The 16,020-nt window shown below is 44.8% G+C and overlaps 1 protein-coding gene, 1 long non-coding RNA gene and 1 pseudogene across 8 annotated transcripts in view; 2 read left to right on the top strand and 1 right to left on the bottom strand.

Moving 5' to 3' along the window:
* The window catches only part of LOC109446057 (uncharacterized), a 118,748-nt gene that overhangs the window by 99,174 nt on the left and 3,554 nt on the right, over nt 1-16,020 (top strand). For 3 of the 6 annotated variants that reach the window (XR_016018758.1, XR_016018756.1, XR_016018757.1), the window contains exons 3-4: nt 5,943-6,095; nt 9,906-15,015. This is a non-coding gene — a long non-coding RNA (uncharacterized LOC109446057). The remainder of the gene's footprint in view (nt 1-5,942; nt 6,096-9,905; nt 15,016-16,020) is intronic. The other 3 variants (XR_012497508.2, XR_012497509.2, XR_002137134.3) reach the window with 3 other exon arrangements.
* On the top strand, nt 8,494-8,824 carry LOC109446045 (large ribosomal subunit protein eL33 pseudogene; annotated as a pseudogene).
* ADM (adrenomedullin) lies at nt 13,323-14,985 on the bottom strand. 2 transcript variants are annotated; one of them, XM_019729058.3, is made up of 3 exons: nt 14,873-14,985; nt 14,573-14,722; nt 13,323-14,397 (listed from the first exon to the last, which is right to left on the bottom strand). In XM_019729058.3, exons 1-3 carry the CDS (start codon nt 14,968-14,970, stop codon nt 14,079-14,081), a joined length of 567 nt encoding a protein of 188 aa, XP_019584617.1. In that variant the 5' UTR covers nt 14,971-14,985; the 3' UTR covers nt 13,323-14,078. The 2 variants fall into 2 exon arrangements, with proteins under 2 accessions (XP_019584617.1, XP_074192094.1); XM_074335993.2 differs by having other exon boundaries at nt 13,323-14,394.

Here is a 16,020-nt window from a genome sequence, read left to right as displayed (position 1 = left end):
CTTGCCTTCGCAGTGTGCTTGGCTCCCAGTTTCCAGTTGTGGCTGGAAAGTTTCCATTGCCACAACACAGCACTGGAGTTTGGAACCCAAGTTTCTGCTGAATTGTTTTGCAGAGCAAATCCAGTTTTACCTTTAAGAAGTGATTAGCCAGTTGTTTCATCCCAAAATGGTGCTTCAGGATTTTCACAGACCCTCTTTAAATTGAATTGCTTAAATTTTTTGTGTGTGCCCCCACCCACCACACGTACAGAGTTGCTTAATTTCCATCTAGGAGGAAACTCTTATTATTTAAAGTAGGGACGGGATGGGGGGGGACCTGGAGGATTTTGCATATTTATTATTTTTAAAGATACAAAACTTGTACAGGGAAAAAAACAAAGATAAAATTGAAGACCTTATTTCCAAGATCCTACACAGATTTTACAAACAGATATATTTGTGGATCTTCTTTTTGGAAGTGGAGTTGAGAGAAAAGTATGTAGCGTTGGCCTTTCGAAAGTTATATAACTATATCTGCAGTATTAACAGCTCCTGGTGATCAAAGAGAACATTCCAGAAAGATGCAGTGGAGAAATTCATTTATTTACATAACACAAGACTTCAGTCCCAAACTCGATTTTTTTCTTTCCTGCAGAAAATGTGATCTTGTTCTGAGGACTTAAGGACACACTTCACAGTTCACTTCATGGAAAGGGTCTTATAAAATTATCTACTAAAGAAAACATTCTATGATTCCTTTGAATGTAATAAACAATATCTTTGGGGGCAACTTGCAGCAAATGTTCCAAAATTCATAACATTTAATTCCCTCTCTGCATTTATGTTCTGCACTCCCCAAATATGATGTTAAATCATTTAATGCAGAGAATTGACAGCACCAGGAAAATATTTGAATAACTGTCTGGAGTTGCCATTATTGGCTTTAATTATGACCTACTGGCTCTTGGATTCCTGAAGCAGCCAGAAAATGAAATATGTGTGCCAAAATATTCATTAGAATTCCCTTCTCGGTCATTGTTCAGAAAGAAAAAGTTTCCTTCTGGCTCCCATCTTCAGTGCTTTTAAATGGAGTCCTTAATATGCCAGATTTTTTTTTTAAAGGATCGTCAGAAAATAAGATTATGTGCATACCTTGTACTTTGCATTAAAAAACATCTTGCAAAGGTCAAATGTCCCTTTGCTTTCATTCTATTACCATGAAGAAAGAATTGTTTTTGCGGCCATGAAATTAAGTGGTATTCTCCACCCAGGCCACCTCCTCCAAACTGCTCTCTTGAAAAGACATGATCCGATAAGTTTTGGAACTGGAAGTACTAGTGAAGCATGGCTTGAGCCTCCAGAGGAACTAGTCAGAAAAGATGGTTTAATTTCTTTGGTTCTTCAATGTTCATTTCGTGAATACAAGATCTTAGAATGCTGGAGCTACAGGAAAGGAAAGAGATCATTGACTCCATCTCATTTTAAAGATGATTAATCCAACATGAAATGGTCACCTGCTGTTTCAGCTTTGGGTTCTGGCATGGGGAAAGAGTAGGTACTTTTCTTTCTTTCTTTCTTTCTTTCTTTCTTTCTTTCTTTCTTTCTTTCTTTCTTTCTTTCTTTCTTTTATTATTGCTTTTTTTAAATCAGGGCATCCTTAGTTGTTGCTATTAAAAAGAGTTACCATTTAATGAGCATTTACTACACTGCCAGGCACAGGGCGCTGATGCTTTCATACTCGTATCATTAATCTTCACAACAAGCCTATAAGGTAAATATTATTATCCTCATCTTACAGCTAATGAAACTGAGACTTTGGTTAAGTGACTTGTCCACAATTACAGGGCTGGGAGGCTGAAGAATCAATCCCTCTGCAAACTCGAGGGTGCCTGACTTCAAAGCTTCTGTTGTTTGCCATTACCCCATGCTACCAGCCAATGAAAGAAGGGCAGAGTGTAAATCAGTTGGGCTCTCACATCACTTTAATTTTTCAAATAATGGGGTGAGGAAAGAGTCCTCCACAGGGATAAAGTAGAGAGGGTGCCTGAGTCCAAGCAGTCCCCAGTTACCAGAATTTGCAGCGATCACCAGGGACTGCATAGATGCAACTATTTCCCATCATCGACGTGTCATGTTTAACAGGACAGTTTAGTCTGAAAGCTTTCGAAAGACTTCCCGGCTTTTCATAAAAATGGGCTTATTTGGTGCTGACAATTTGTCTTTCATTTAATAGAACACTGGGGCGGTGGGGCGGAGATTTGGGATGGATACTTATTTTGGAGATTTTTTTGATGCTCATGGTCACACAGGGCTGGAGGAGCAGATGTGTTATGATTAGGGAAGTTTAGCTGATGGCTGTCTGCAGTGACAGATGATGGAGTTATTGCCTGGAAATGCTTGGGTTTTCCACTGAAACATGATTTGGGAAAGAAACTTTGACATTTTAGAAAAACGAATGAAGTCAAGATAAAGTTGGAGTGTTACATGTTAAATTCAAAACCATGAGATGGAGACATTCAGGGAAAACATCCAAGTTTGTTAATCTAGGTGCCAGTGAAAACTTCATATAAACTGAAACTATACTTTCTCCCAAAGAGAAAAATCACATTGCTGGATTAGTTATAAATAACCTGCTTGGTCCCAGCTCCACAGTTCCTTCTCTCCAAAAATGCGGTCACTCAAACCCCGCTGCAGGTAGGTACATGCCTGGTCAGGGAAACTAAAGGAGCATTATCTCCTTGCTCAGAAGTTTCATTGTCAATTCACTTGCTACCCTCCTCATCCAAGCCAACATCACCTCTCATCTGGACCACTGCAATAACAGTATATCCGGTGCCTGGAATGAGCGCCAGCACAGAGGAGGAGCTTAATAAAATATTGTTGAATGAATGAATGAATAAGATCCTACTTCCCCTGAATCAGTGATCCAGCCCTGGTTCCTTGACCCTGGTTGTGTGCCTGGCACTGAGACCCAGACATGATGTCCTACCTCTAGAACCACAGCACTGCCCTGCTCTCGCCAACCCCTTTGACAGCAGTGTATTAGTCTTCTAGGGCTGCCACAATGAAATACCATAGATTGAGTCATTTAAACAACAGAAAATCTTTTTCTCACAATTCTGGAGGCTAGAAGTTTTAGATCAAGGTGCCAGCAGGTTTGGTTTCTTCTGAGGCCTTGTTCTTGACTTGCAAATGGCCGCCTTCTCTTTGTGTCCCCACATGGTCGTCCCTCAATCTGTGTCATAATCTCTTCTTACAAGTATAACAGTCATATTGGATTAGGCCCATACACAAGACCTCATTTTACCTTAATTACTTTTTTAAAGGCCTTATTTCCTAATACAGTCATATTCTGAGGTTCTGAAGGTTAGGAAATCAACATATGAATCTGGGGAGGGGAAACAATTCAGCTCATAGCAAGCTGTCATGAGCAGAACGCTCTCTCTGTCTCCTACAGCTGGACTTTCCTGGGGCATGCCTACAATTTGTTCCTAGAATGTCCACTGCTGTCCTCTTTGCCACACTTGATGCCCTGTTGCTTCCTGCTATTCCTCCTTCATGCCAGCTCCTTACAGCACAACCAACTGTTGTCTGTCGCCTCACCCTGAGCTGACATTCTTTCCATCTCCTACAGCTGGTCTTCTCTCCAAACACTTGCCCTGCTAGCTGCACTCAACCCTTCTACCTCTGTCTATGTTACTGGATACAACCCTAAATCTAAAACTAACTACATACACACACACACACACACACACACAAACACTAACTCTTGGTTTCAGTCTATTATGATGACTGGGGTACATTTTTTAAATAGCTGAAGAATGATACTGTCTGGGCTGAACAAATTTAAGTGGTCTCACAAAGATGTAATCTACTCTCAATCACTCAGTGACATTCTGACCCACTCATAGAAAATCTAGTTCAATTGGTTTGGGATGGGCCTGGTGTCAGTATTTTTTAAAGCTCCCCCAAGTAATTTTTAACAGGCATATGAGGTTAAGGATCACTGCTGTAACTGGTAGAACAAACCCATCAAACTGAGACAAAACCAGGCTAGAACATAAGCAAAACTAGGCTGGGATCTAGGCTGTCCCATATGTGACCTGTGAATGTAAAGCAGCAGGTGTCCCCAGTGTCCAGTCCCACCCAATACAGAGGGGGGTGGCTCTGCCTTCAGCTCCATCACTCCTTAGATGTAAAATGCCCCTGCCCTTTGATCTAAGAAATTGCAGGTGGTTTATTAGTGTTTTCTGCCCCACCAAGCAATCTGGATAGGGCTCAACAATGATACTGGGCCCAGGCAAGTGTCACTTCTGCTGGGCCATCTGAACGTGACCTGCAGGCTGTTGATGATGAAAGCCCCCCGCAGTGGTACAAAGAACAACTAATCTAGCTCTTTGAGTGGAATCTCTCAAATGGCAGATGAGCTCTAAGCATTGATCTTCCTCCATGGGCTTCCTGGGGGCTGATCTGCAGTCTCCAGCTGCTGTCCTCCCCTTGGTGTGACTCCCCACCCAGGCCTCACTCCAACCTCCTAGGTCCTCCCTTCCCTCCCAGGACTCTGGGGTGTACGAGAGGCTTAGTCAGGCTCTCTTCCCAATGTGTTCTTAGGGCAAAGCCCAATCTCTCATGCTTCCGGGCCTTCCTCTTTGATTCTCAAGGGCCTTTTCTTCTTTCAACAAAACCTTGTTCTCTGCAAATAAAAGGCTTTGGCTTTCAAAACTATTGTTTTTGATGTGGGCTTCAAGAGGCTATTTTAAAAGTCAGAAAACTGAACATTGACTGTTTTATTCTGTTTCTTTCTCTTTGCATTCTGGTTGTACCAATCCTAATTCTCCTCAAAGCAATGCCTCTGATTTACTAGGGGAAAGGTCAAGTGGAAAAAGTGTAGCAAAGAAAAGCACAAAGATTAACATTTCAAGATTCTCTCTCTCTCTCTCTCTCTTTCTGTCTCTCTCTCTCTCTTTCTTTCTCTCTCTCTCTCTCCCCCCCCCCCTCTCTCTCTTTCTGTAACAAAAACTGCAGCAGTGACCAACCACTCCAGTTCCCCCACCCCCACCCCACCCTAACAAGTGAGCCAGCCAGTGTGTTCTGGCTGAGTCTACACAGGCAAAGTGAAGTAGAGAATCAAGATTTATCTTGATAATAAAAGTTATAAATGACAATTATTAAAAATTATTTTCTTCAACATGTCAATGGCATAAAAACAAAAAGGGAGGCGGGTGGCTTTAGATTAAAAGAAATGTTAGAGATATAACAATCTTGTCTGTAGTGTGTTTTGAACAAACAACTGTCAAATGACATTTTTAAGGCAATAAGGCAAATTTGATTGTGGACGGGGTATGAGATGATACCACAAAATTATTGTTAAATGTGACAATAGCATTTGGTTGCATAAGGAAACAATTTTATTCTTTTTTAACCGTTGCATACTGAAGTGTGGGTAAAATGATATGATATCTGGGGAAAAGAAAAGAGAATAAGACAGGATAAAAGAAGAAAGCAAGGGAGGAGGGAGGGAGTGAGAGAGGGAGGGAAGAAAAGAGAAAACCAGATATTTTGGCAAGAAACAAAACAAACAGAAAAGAAAAAGGAATAAATGAATTAAGTGTGGCAAAAGCTTGACAATTGTTGGATATTAATGATAGGTACATGGGGAAGTTCATTATGTTATTATCTCTATTTTTTGTGTAAGTTTGAAAAGTTTCATGATAATGTTTTAAATTGTTAAACTGGTGCAGGAAAAGACAGACTGAGCAATGGAGAGAATAAAAAGACCAGAAACAGTTTCAAATATTTACTGTTTAAGAATTTATTATATTATTGATTTGCAGGCAGATGAACTCATTCTTCAGATAAAATCTGACATGGAGCCTCAACGTATAAAACAAAAAAAGAGTATAACTGCTCTACTAGAAGCTGGAAAAGAGTCTAGCTCATTTGCTTCCTCCTTGTCTCCCCAGGAAACTGCAGAAGTAACCTGTGGCCCTGTAGAACACAGCTTGAAAGCCTCTGTAGTATATGACAAAGGAAGCCTCTCGAATCCTACAGAAAATATGTACTACTGAGTTTATGTGTTAGACAACTGGCTAACAATATGGAAGAAAAAAATAAAGGTAAATCCCTACCTCACATCATATACCAAAATAAAGTCCAGTTGCTTTAAAAAGTTCAAAGTACAAAATAGTCATAAAAGTGTTAGAAAAAAATAGGTAAATATTCTAAAATAGTGAGACAGAGAAGAGCTTCCTAAGCAACCCAACAGAGGAAGAAATTATAAAGGGAAAAATTGATAAATATTGATAAGTTTTATATGGCAAAAATAAACTCCACTAAAAGGAAAAAAGGAATGTGTATATGTGGCAAAACTAATATTCTTAATCATTAAGTAGTATTTCAAATCAACAGGAAAAAACAAACACTCCAACAGAATACAAGGATCAAGAACTAAATATATATGAGGAAATATAAATAATCACAAAGATATGAAAAATATTTAATCTCACTATTGACCAAAGAAATACTGTAAGTTAAAGTAATAATGAGGATAGTTAATGCTAATTCCTATTTCTGGTTGTGGGGACAGAGTCCCGGAGAGCAGTTTCCAGGCTCTCAGCCTCACATGGAAAGGTGCTGACTCGGGTAGTAGATGGCTATCAGCTGTGATTGCATGGCCATCAGCTGTTACCAGTTAGCCATTAGCCACTGATATAACTGCCGTGGCTAAGCTAGTAAGCGCAGATTGCAGTTAGCAAGGGGTGGGTTTGTTGGCAGAGAAGCCTACAGCAGACTTCGGCTAGTAAGTGGTGTTAGCAAGCCCAGATGGCAGATTGCAGACCATGTTGATCCTACTTCCTGTGTCTTGGCCGGCCGCCAGCGAGACAGGGGTACAGGAAGACCCCTCGTTGGGGTACTGGCGGATGTTTGCTTTTGTGTCTCGACCAGCCGCCAGCGAGAATATAGTGGTATGACTCCCGTATCCATGGCTCCGTTGGTGTTCCTTTTAGGCCTCACTATATCTTGCGTTCTGGTGTGGGGAGCGGGACCAGAAACCCCGCATGGCACCCCGCATGACACTGGTGATATGGCAGACTAGTTAAGCTGAAAATTCTGCTATAGAAGTGCTAAAATATACTTAACATCCTTTTCAATGCTTAACTGAACTCCCATGAAAATACAGGAAATGCACAGGAGACCAAACCAATATCACTAAAAACCAGAATGGAAAGCTTGAGCTGAAAAGTAGTCACCTGGGCTTTGGGGAGGGGTTTCCTCTCCTTGGTAAAAAAGAGACTTGTTTAGGGACAGAAGAAAAGGAACTGAGACATTAAAATAAATCCATTCAAGTAAAACCTCAAAAGGCTACACCCCACATCTCCAACACATGTACATGTGCATAGTTTAGGAACACCAAATCACAAAATTCGTATTAAAAATAGTCCCAGGCTCGTAATAACTTTGGGGCAATAAGAAGAGACAGACACAAAACTCTCTGGAGGAATTCACCTCAGCCTAGACCATACAGAATAACCATAGATTAAGCTTTATTAAAATGAGCTCAGAATCCAAAACAGGAGGAAACAAATCACAATGAACAAGAGTCAGCTGCTAAAGATAATAGAGTTACTAGAATGAAGCTATAAGCTAAATATAAGCTAATATTTAGAACTATTAAGATATAAAATGCAGTCTCAAAAACAGGAAAAGAATAAAACTTTCTGAAAAGTAATTAAGAGGGGGTGGCCGGTTACCTCAGTTGGTTAGAGCACGGTGCTCTTAACACCAAAGTTGCCGATTCAATCCCCATGTGGGCCACTGTGAGCTGCGTCCTCCACAACTAGACGGAAACAACTATTTAACTTGGAGCTGATCAGTCCTGGAAAACCACACTTAAAATAAACAAAAGTTTAAAAAATAAAGGTAGTAAGAAATACCATATTTATCTGTTGAGTAACACAGTATTAGAAAAGAAGGATAATGGTCAGTTTTGCTAAGAATATAGAAAATTGACATTTATACACTGTTAGTAGTAGTAAAAACTGGTCATTCCAGAGGGCAATTTGGCAGCATGTATCAAATTTAACAACAGTAAAACAATACCCATTGACCCAATAATTTTTCTTTCAAGAATTTATGCTTAAAACAGTTCATTAAATAACCTTAAGATGAATGCACAAAGATGTTTATCGGGGCATTTTTCATGGTAAATGTAGGAGGGAAATCCTTAATGCCCAATAGCAGAGAAGTAGTTAAACAAATTATGACATTTTCATATGATTGAAATACTATGCAGGCAATAAAAATGATGTTGTATAGATATATTTATTGACCTGGAAAGATGCCCAAAATATACTGGTGAGTGAGAAAACACAAGTTACAGAACAATATGATCACACATTTAAAAAAATTGTATGGCCTGTCTTTTCCGCCATCTTGGCGCCTGTGGAGCTGAGTGGAGCTCTTGCTGCTGAAATTTGGGGGCCTGCTGGGAACAGGACTTCTAAAAGGACAAATATGTCTGGAAGGCTGTAGTCCAAAGCCATTTTTGCTGGCTATAAGTGGGGTCTCCGGAACAAGAGCGAGCACACAGCTCTTCTTAAAATTGAAGGTGTTTATGCTCGAGATGAAACTGATTTCTACCTAGGCAAGAGATGTGCATATGTGTACAAGGCAAAGAATAACACAGTGACTCCTGGTGGCAAACTGAACAAAACCAGAGTAATCTGGGGAAAAGTAACTCGTGCTGATGGAAACGGGTATGGTTCGTGCCATATCCCAAAGCAACCTTCCTGCTAAAGCCATAGGACACACAATCTGTATAAACCTGTACCCCTCAAGGATTTAAACTTACTGAAAAGTAAATAAAGTGGATTTGTTCTCTTATAAAAAAAAAAAAAAATTATGGCCTATAAGGGAAAATTCAAATGACCAATATGTGAAGATGTGCTGAAATTCACTTACAATCAGTGATGGAAATTAAAATAGTAGTGCCATTTTACTTTATACGATGGCAAACATCAGAAAAGTGGATCCATGTGGAGGTTGGCAAGGACATGGAGAGGTGAGAACTCTCAGGTACTGCTGGTGGGAATGCAAACTGGTACGGGCATTCTGGGAAGCAATCTCACAGAATTTAGCATAATTGGTATGTAGAAGCTTTTTGACCAAGGGACGCCATTTCTGGATATATAACCTCAAGAAATTCTCATTCCAATCCATAAGAGGACACGAAACAGTATGTTTATCTTATTTGTGGCAGAGGGGTGCTGGAGACAACCCAAGTGTCCTCCCTCTTTAAGAGATAAGAAAAGCAAAATGCGGAAGATGCATACATATTATGGAGTAATATGTAGCAGTAAGAAAAAACCACCCACTTAGATAATTATTTTTAAGTAGGAAAAATTTTAACTCAATACATTTGTATGTTAAAAAGACATAGTCACAAAACACCACAACAGATTTTACAAGATTATATACATATAATAAGTACAGCTATCAAACACGTTAAAGAGGGTTCCTATAAAGGAGATGGAAAGGGGTATGTGAATTAAGGGAGAAAAAATAAAATAATTAAAAGAAGAGAGAAGCCTGAGACTAGTGATGACAATTCGCCTTAAATTGAGGAGTGTGTAATTCGGCTCTCTGCATTTAAGTTCAATTTTTAAAAGTATGTATTATATATAAATGTCTCAAAGTGTATATGCTAAAATATTAATAGTGGTTATCTCTGAAAGTGGTATGAAAGGTGAATCCTTTCTTTTTTTCTGCACTGAATAAATATTGTGTAATAAGTAAAATACGTTTTTCGTGTTTCAAAAATTCACCTTAATACTCAGCATTACTTTCTTGCTGTTAGATAAATGTACAATAACCTACTAAATTCGGCTGCCTGTGTGGTCACAGTCATTTTATTGTTTTTTTTCCAGAATGTTCCAAAATAGCTCTGGAACAAGACCAGTGGGACACCAGATAGCTGTAAAGCCTCATCCTTCTCCCCATGCAAACGAAGACCAACCTCCAATCCAGCTTTGGCAGAAACCTCTGTGGGACCCAGGATAAGAAGGCCCTGTCCTTGGCTGAAGAAAGGAAAGGTAGCACTCATAACTCTCACAGTCAGCTCACAACAGCCTCTGAAAAGCTGCCTTGGGCAGCAGTTGCCAAAGACAAAAGGTCCTACCTCAAGGGTGGAAACTCTATTTGCAGCTTTGTAGACACAGGTGTTCTTCCAGGCGACTGAAGACCTACAGTGTGGGACTGTTTGGCCAGGAATAGCTCAGAAGGCCTTCTCCTCAGAAGCCCGCTCTTGAGGCCTTCAGTGTATGTTCTAACTATATTTGGCAATAAAAACCAAAGAGGTCAGTGGCTTAGCTCAGGGGGAAAGGAAAAAAAAAAAAAGACTATTCCTGATTTATAGTCCCTGCTTCAAACCAGGACCAAGAATTTTAAAACTCACTTCATTTATTTATTTTGCCCTCATTGAGGATACCGCTAAAGCAGTTCTTTCCAGTCCTATGAGCCTCATGTAAATCTTTCAGAACCACAGGTGTAAATCACCTACCCAAGCCATCCCCATATTAAAGGACATTTGGGGACATCTGGTTTGAGAATTCGAATGTTAAAATTATCCCACTTTATTCTCAATGTCTTCATAGCATCAAAATAGCCTGTAGCACTTAGGTGCAAATCCAGACTCCAGTACTTATTACTTACTGTGTGACCTTGGCTAAGTTACTCTATGTCTCTGAGTTCAGTTTCCTTATCTATAACCAGAGATCAAAAACACCTACTTCACAAGGCTGCTGTAAGAATTAAATGAGATAAAGTGTATAAAGTGGCTAGGAGAATGTCTGGTACAAAGCAGATGCTGAAAAAACAATGTTTCCATTGCTCCCCATCACTCCCTTCCACTCTTAGCTGTTCGCCAAGGTGTTGGCTTTTCAAGAAATTGCCTGGTACCCTGTGTTTGATCACATATGGATGGTACCATTCCCACAGCCAGCAACAGTAGCTAAAGATAAAAGCTGTGACTACTCCTTAGCCGAGGACAGGTCGAATCAGCTCACAAATGACTCATCACTGTTGATAAACGATGTGTTCTTGGCATCAGGAGGCCTTATCCTGACAGACTTCAACACCTTATGAAAAAAAAAACAGAAGGTACGTTGAATGGCTCACAGAATAGGTCCCCAGGGTTGATGGTGACCTTCAGTCAATCCTGAACTTGTACCAGACTGGTCTTAGGAGGATCTGTCTCTTCAGACATGTTTCCAATCACAGGATTTTCAGTTGGAAAGAACTCCAGCTAAGCAGCTGCCTCTTTCAACCATCTCCTTCACTTGCCTTGGATTCCCTGAAGGGAGTCATAAGACTCCTTGGGCAGAAGGCTAGATGCCTGTTCCCTGCTCAGAACAGCCCTAAGCTAGTACCCAACCTGCCTTTGGCAGCTTTGTTGGCTGGCTGAAACTCTGCCAGAGTGAGGTTTGGCTGAAGGGCTCTGTGGCTATGGGACAAACCTTGGCTCAAGGAAAAGAGTGAATATTTAATCCCGAGCCACTATCTGCGAGGCTGAAGTGTCTGCTGCTCTTTGCAGTTTCTGTAGCCCCTTCAGACCACCCAGAACCACTCACTGGCACAGAAATTCCATGACTGTAATTTTTAGTCACTCTTTCATTCATACATTCCCTATACCTTTTGCAGTGCTTAGCACAGAGTTCTAAGTCAATATTTATTAAAAGGCCCTTGAGGACAAAGGTGGTATGCCGCTGCATTTGTCATTTGTAATCCCCTCGATTCTGATGAACCTCACAAAATTGTTAAGATCAAATAGGACAATGAACCATATGGAGATTGACACTATCAACACCTAGATGACAAAAATTGAGGCCTTGTCTGGTCTTAAGGAAATTCCATGTGCTGGGGTCTATTTTCTTCTGAATTGAAGCTGCTTCAGAAGCAGGTTGTCTCTGGACCCCAGGTTTAGGACATATCTCTTTCAGTGTATGTGCAGGCTTTTTCTGAAAGGAGCTGTCCTGGACCCTCAAAACTGTGATATGCAATTGATGAAAAAGGCCCAGGAGAAGGCAGGCTGCCCTGGGAACATTTCCATTCTCCAAACTCACCCTCAGATTTTCTTCATCAGTAAGGTTTCTCTGATTACCTATAAGCACCAACATTTCAGCCACGCTGGGAAGTGAAAAGACCAGGGAAAATTTCTGGAAAGGACAAGCAGTTGGTTTCCACCCTGGGTCTTCAGGATATTGGATGAGACAAATGGGGCAGGGAAATCAAAATCAGGGGTGTCTTCCCTTATCATCCCATTCTGTCCTGTTCCCATGTCCCCTGTTCTTTTAGTCACTCAGTGGGACTTAGCCTCCACCTTCTATCACCGGAACTGAAGTCAGCCTTCTAAGATGATAAGGCATAAAGAAAGCAAGGAAGAGGAAGGAAGAAGGGAGAGAAAGGAAAGCTGGAGAGAAGTGGAGAAAAAATGAAAAAGGCTCGGGAAGGAGGAAGGAAGAGGAAAGCAGCAAGGGGAGGGGGAACAATGAAGGTCTCAGACCGTCGGAGGCGCACGGTTCCGGCGGCACGTCCGTCCCGCCGGCCTGCGGCCAGCAGCTGCAAACTGCGCAGCATGTGGGCGCTGAGTCACGGTCCCAGAACAGGGAGCAGCCGTGCAGGTCTGGACGGCCGGACCTGGTTGGCATCTGCAAAATGTTTTTTTTCTTTGCTCTTTCATTAAGGCTGTGTGCTGACTCCCACGTAGGAGAACTACAGATTAAACCGCACGTACTAACACTCTGCGACAGGTCCAAAGTGGCCAGCTGGGGGCGCTGCAGCCTCGCTTATGAGCCCGCCGGGTCGCTGGGGCATCGGCTGGTAGAAGACTGGGGTTTCTCGTCTCGCTGCGGGTTTCCCTAAGGAGTTCAAACATTTTGCTGGCGTAGGTTCAAACATTTAACACCGCAGCAGCCTGGGGTGGGCGGAACTCCTCACTTAGAAGGCCCGGGAGACCACCCCAACTCTCCGAGGCGCGCTTTCGCGCAGGGTTCCCTAAACAACTCCATGGAATCTGCGACTCCGTTTCGTAACCCGGAGAGTCCAAGCTCGCCTCCCCACTAGGGATCACCCTACCCCACCCGGCTCGGCCGCCTCATGAGGCTGTGACCTCTGGCGTCTCTGCGAATCTCCGCGCTCCACAAAAGGAGAGCGGAGCTTGGGACAGCACAGTGGACGCAGAGGGGCCAGCAGCGGTCCCACCGTCCCACGCCAGGTGGCGCGACCCAAGGCTCCCCGGCCGCCCAGCACCAGGGATACCCTTCCTCCCAAGACGCGTGACCCGAGAATGAATCAGCATCGAGACAGTTTATTGGTTTGCTACTTCGCATATCACCCATTTTATGTAAATAGATTATACAGTGACACGGCGTTTCCTTCTTCCACCAGAGGTAATCAGTCTTTTTCACGCACACTCTCACACATTCCACGCAACAATGTTACCTCGCTGAGACATTCACGTATTAAAATACTGAGGAGGGGGACAATATAATCGCTTTAAAATGCCCTTAATACAATATATAACGTACAAAAATATCTCTATGTTTGAAGTTACAAAAAAATCTTGACAGGAACAAACTTAAATATTGATAGTTACCTCTGTATATACAACACGCATTGCACTTTTCCTCTCTAGGTTTTGGAAAGTTCAAGTAATCATGGGGCTTGCGCCCCGGTGGGGTGACACCCCATGAGAAATCAGTTTTTTGGGCGGACTCGGCCTTGGCTCAGAACCTTGCTCCGGGGGGGTCTCAGCATTTGATTCTGTTTCTCCTCTCCGTGAGCCTGGCAGACAACTCCCTCGGATTCCTCTGCCACCCCTGGGACACCCGGGCCCGGTTAGGGCGAAAGGAACGCTGCCTGAGGAGAAGGGACGCCTCCTGCAAAGCCAGTGCTCGTCGCCGGACGGTGCCTCCTGCACTCCCAGTCTCTGCAGGGCGGACTCAGCCCGGTCCCCACCTGCTGAGAGGCTCAGCTCAGGGAAGCCCTCCACCCGGAAGGCGCCATCGGATGTATGCGCGACTGATGGCCGACGCCTCAAGGGCCTAAATCCTACGGAGGGTGGCGAGCACTTGATGCGCGCGGGAAGCAGGAGCTCTGCGTGCCTGCGACTCCGAAGACAACAGAGTCCGGCCCTGGCCGGCCTCCGGCAGGGAGCGCCGGCGCCGACGGCCATAGCCCTGGGGGCTTATCTTGCTTCTGGGGGCGACACCGTCCTTGTCCTTGTCTGTGAACTGGTATATCTGGTGGGCCAACTTCTGCACGGTGCATGTCCCGAAGCGGCAGCCAAAGCTCCGCATACCCTGGAAGTTGTTCATACTCTGGCGGTAGCGCTTGACTCGGATGCGGGCAGCGTCCGGACTGCTGGAGGGGGAAAGGAAGGCAACATGAGACCCGCATCAAGCAGGGGTTGGGCCCCGCCACAGGAACCGGAGGCATTCTAGGACCAGAGGGGGCTGGAACTTGCTACCGCCTCCTGAGCCAGGGTAGTGGAGGGGAGCTACCCTTGCCACCCCGCGACGGCGCCGGGCATAGTTACCTGGCCTGGGTGCTGCGAGAGGCGCTCTTCACGTCCTGGGGCTGAACGAGAGTCTCGACAGGCCCGGCCATCACGTCTGCGACCCCGGTGGGGTAGCTGCTGGACACCCGAAGTTCCCTCTTCCCACGACTTAGCGCCCATTTATTCCATCTAGAAAACACAAATAGACTCGATTCGCACGCGTCCATGCGATGCCCCGGATCGCCCCTACTAGCTTTAACTTTTAACTCCCCCGGACCAACGGCCAGTTTCCCTGTCTTCCAGGTACAAGGACTGCGGAAGGCGCTGCTTGAGACTCACTTCTTTCGGAACTCTGACGCCACGTCGAGCCGTGCGGTGTCCGCGCCTAGGAAGGCGAGCGAGCCCAAGTACAGGAGAGCGACTGGAATCAGCTTCATCCCTTCGGTGATGCGCAGACCCTGGGGAGCGAGAAAGGAGCGAACGTGAGTACCTTGGCGTGCCGCACTGCCCCGGAGGAACACGGGGGGCCGGCGGGGGCCCCGGCGCGGACTGGCTTAGCCTGAACTCTGGCTGGCTCAGACGCTCATCTCCCCCGGGCGCAGAGAGGCGCCAGCGGCATTTGCACCCCCGGGGAGAGCGACAGGCTCCGCATGGGAGGCCGCTGCCCAGTGTCAGGCTCCCAAAGGCTCCCTGCTTAACTTCTCGGAATTTGGCTGATGGAGCAGAGGGGACTGGGTCTCTGGAGTTTCAGTTGTGTGTACGAACTGGGCCCTGGATGTGGGACGCACCCCGCAAAGGACCCTTCACCCAGCGCTCCCAGTCTCTCGCATGGGCAAGCTTAACCCTCCTCCCCCCGGTTTACCCGCCCCGTCTGCCGCACCTACCTGCTGAGGGGGTGATCTTCCAAGATTTGGGGGAGGGTGAAAGTTCGAGACGTCGCTCAGGCACTGGCAAAACCCCAACGTCCAAGATGCGGTGAGAAACCAGAGATGGCAAGGATCGAGCTGTTCCGCGTAGTGTCACCAAGAAACCACTGAGTGGCTGGCCCTGGTTCTTCGGTTTTATAGGAGTACGGGGGGGGCGGAGCCTTAGCTGCCCTCACGCCCTCCCTTTCTTCCCTGCAGCGCGCGCGCCCCTGCACTCGGGCGCGCGCATTGCTTGCCTGTGGGTGTGGGGTGTGGGATTTTGGGGGTAGGGAGTCCCTTATGCTCAGAGGGCTTGGAGATGAGCTTCAGGAGATCAGTGCAGGAACTACCACAGCCCTGACTCTGGGCACAGGGTTCAGACCGTAAGCCCGCGCGAAGTAGGGCTGAAACAACCCCTTGGGGTTCTTACTCAGGATCTATGCAGCCCAGAGTGCGAGGCCTCTTAGTATGGAACTGCAAGATCCAGCGAGGGTACCATGCGAGTGGCCCAAGCCCCTGGCCCTCGGGAGCTATGGCCTCGAATATACCGCGCCCCCTGCCGGCTCTGAGCCTGACCTGGCC

Source organism: Rhinolophus sinicus, chromosome 14, assembly GCF_057876585.1.
Source record: "Rhinolophus sinicus isolate RSI-liver-muscle chromosome 14, RSI-T2T, whole genome shotgun sequence".
In the NCBI taxonomy this organism is placed as follows: Eukaryota; Metazoa; Chordata; class Mammalia; order Chiroptera; family Rhinolophidae; genus Rhinolophus; species Rhinolophus sinicus.
This window is presented reverse-complemented; position numbering and strand designations above follow the sequence as displayed.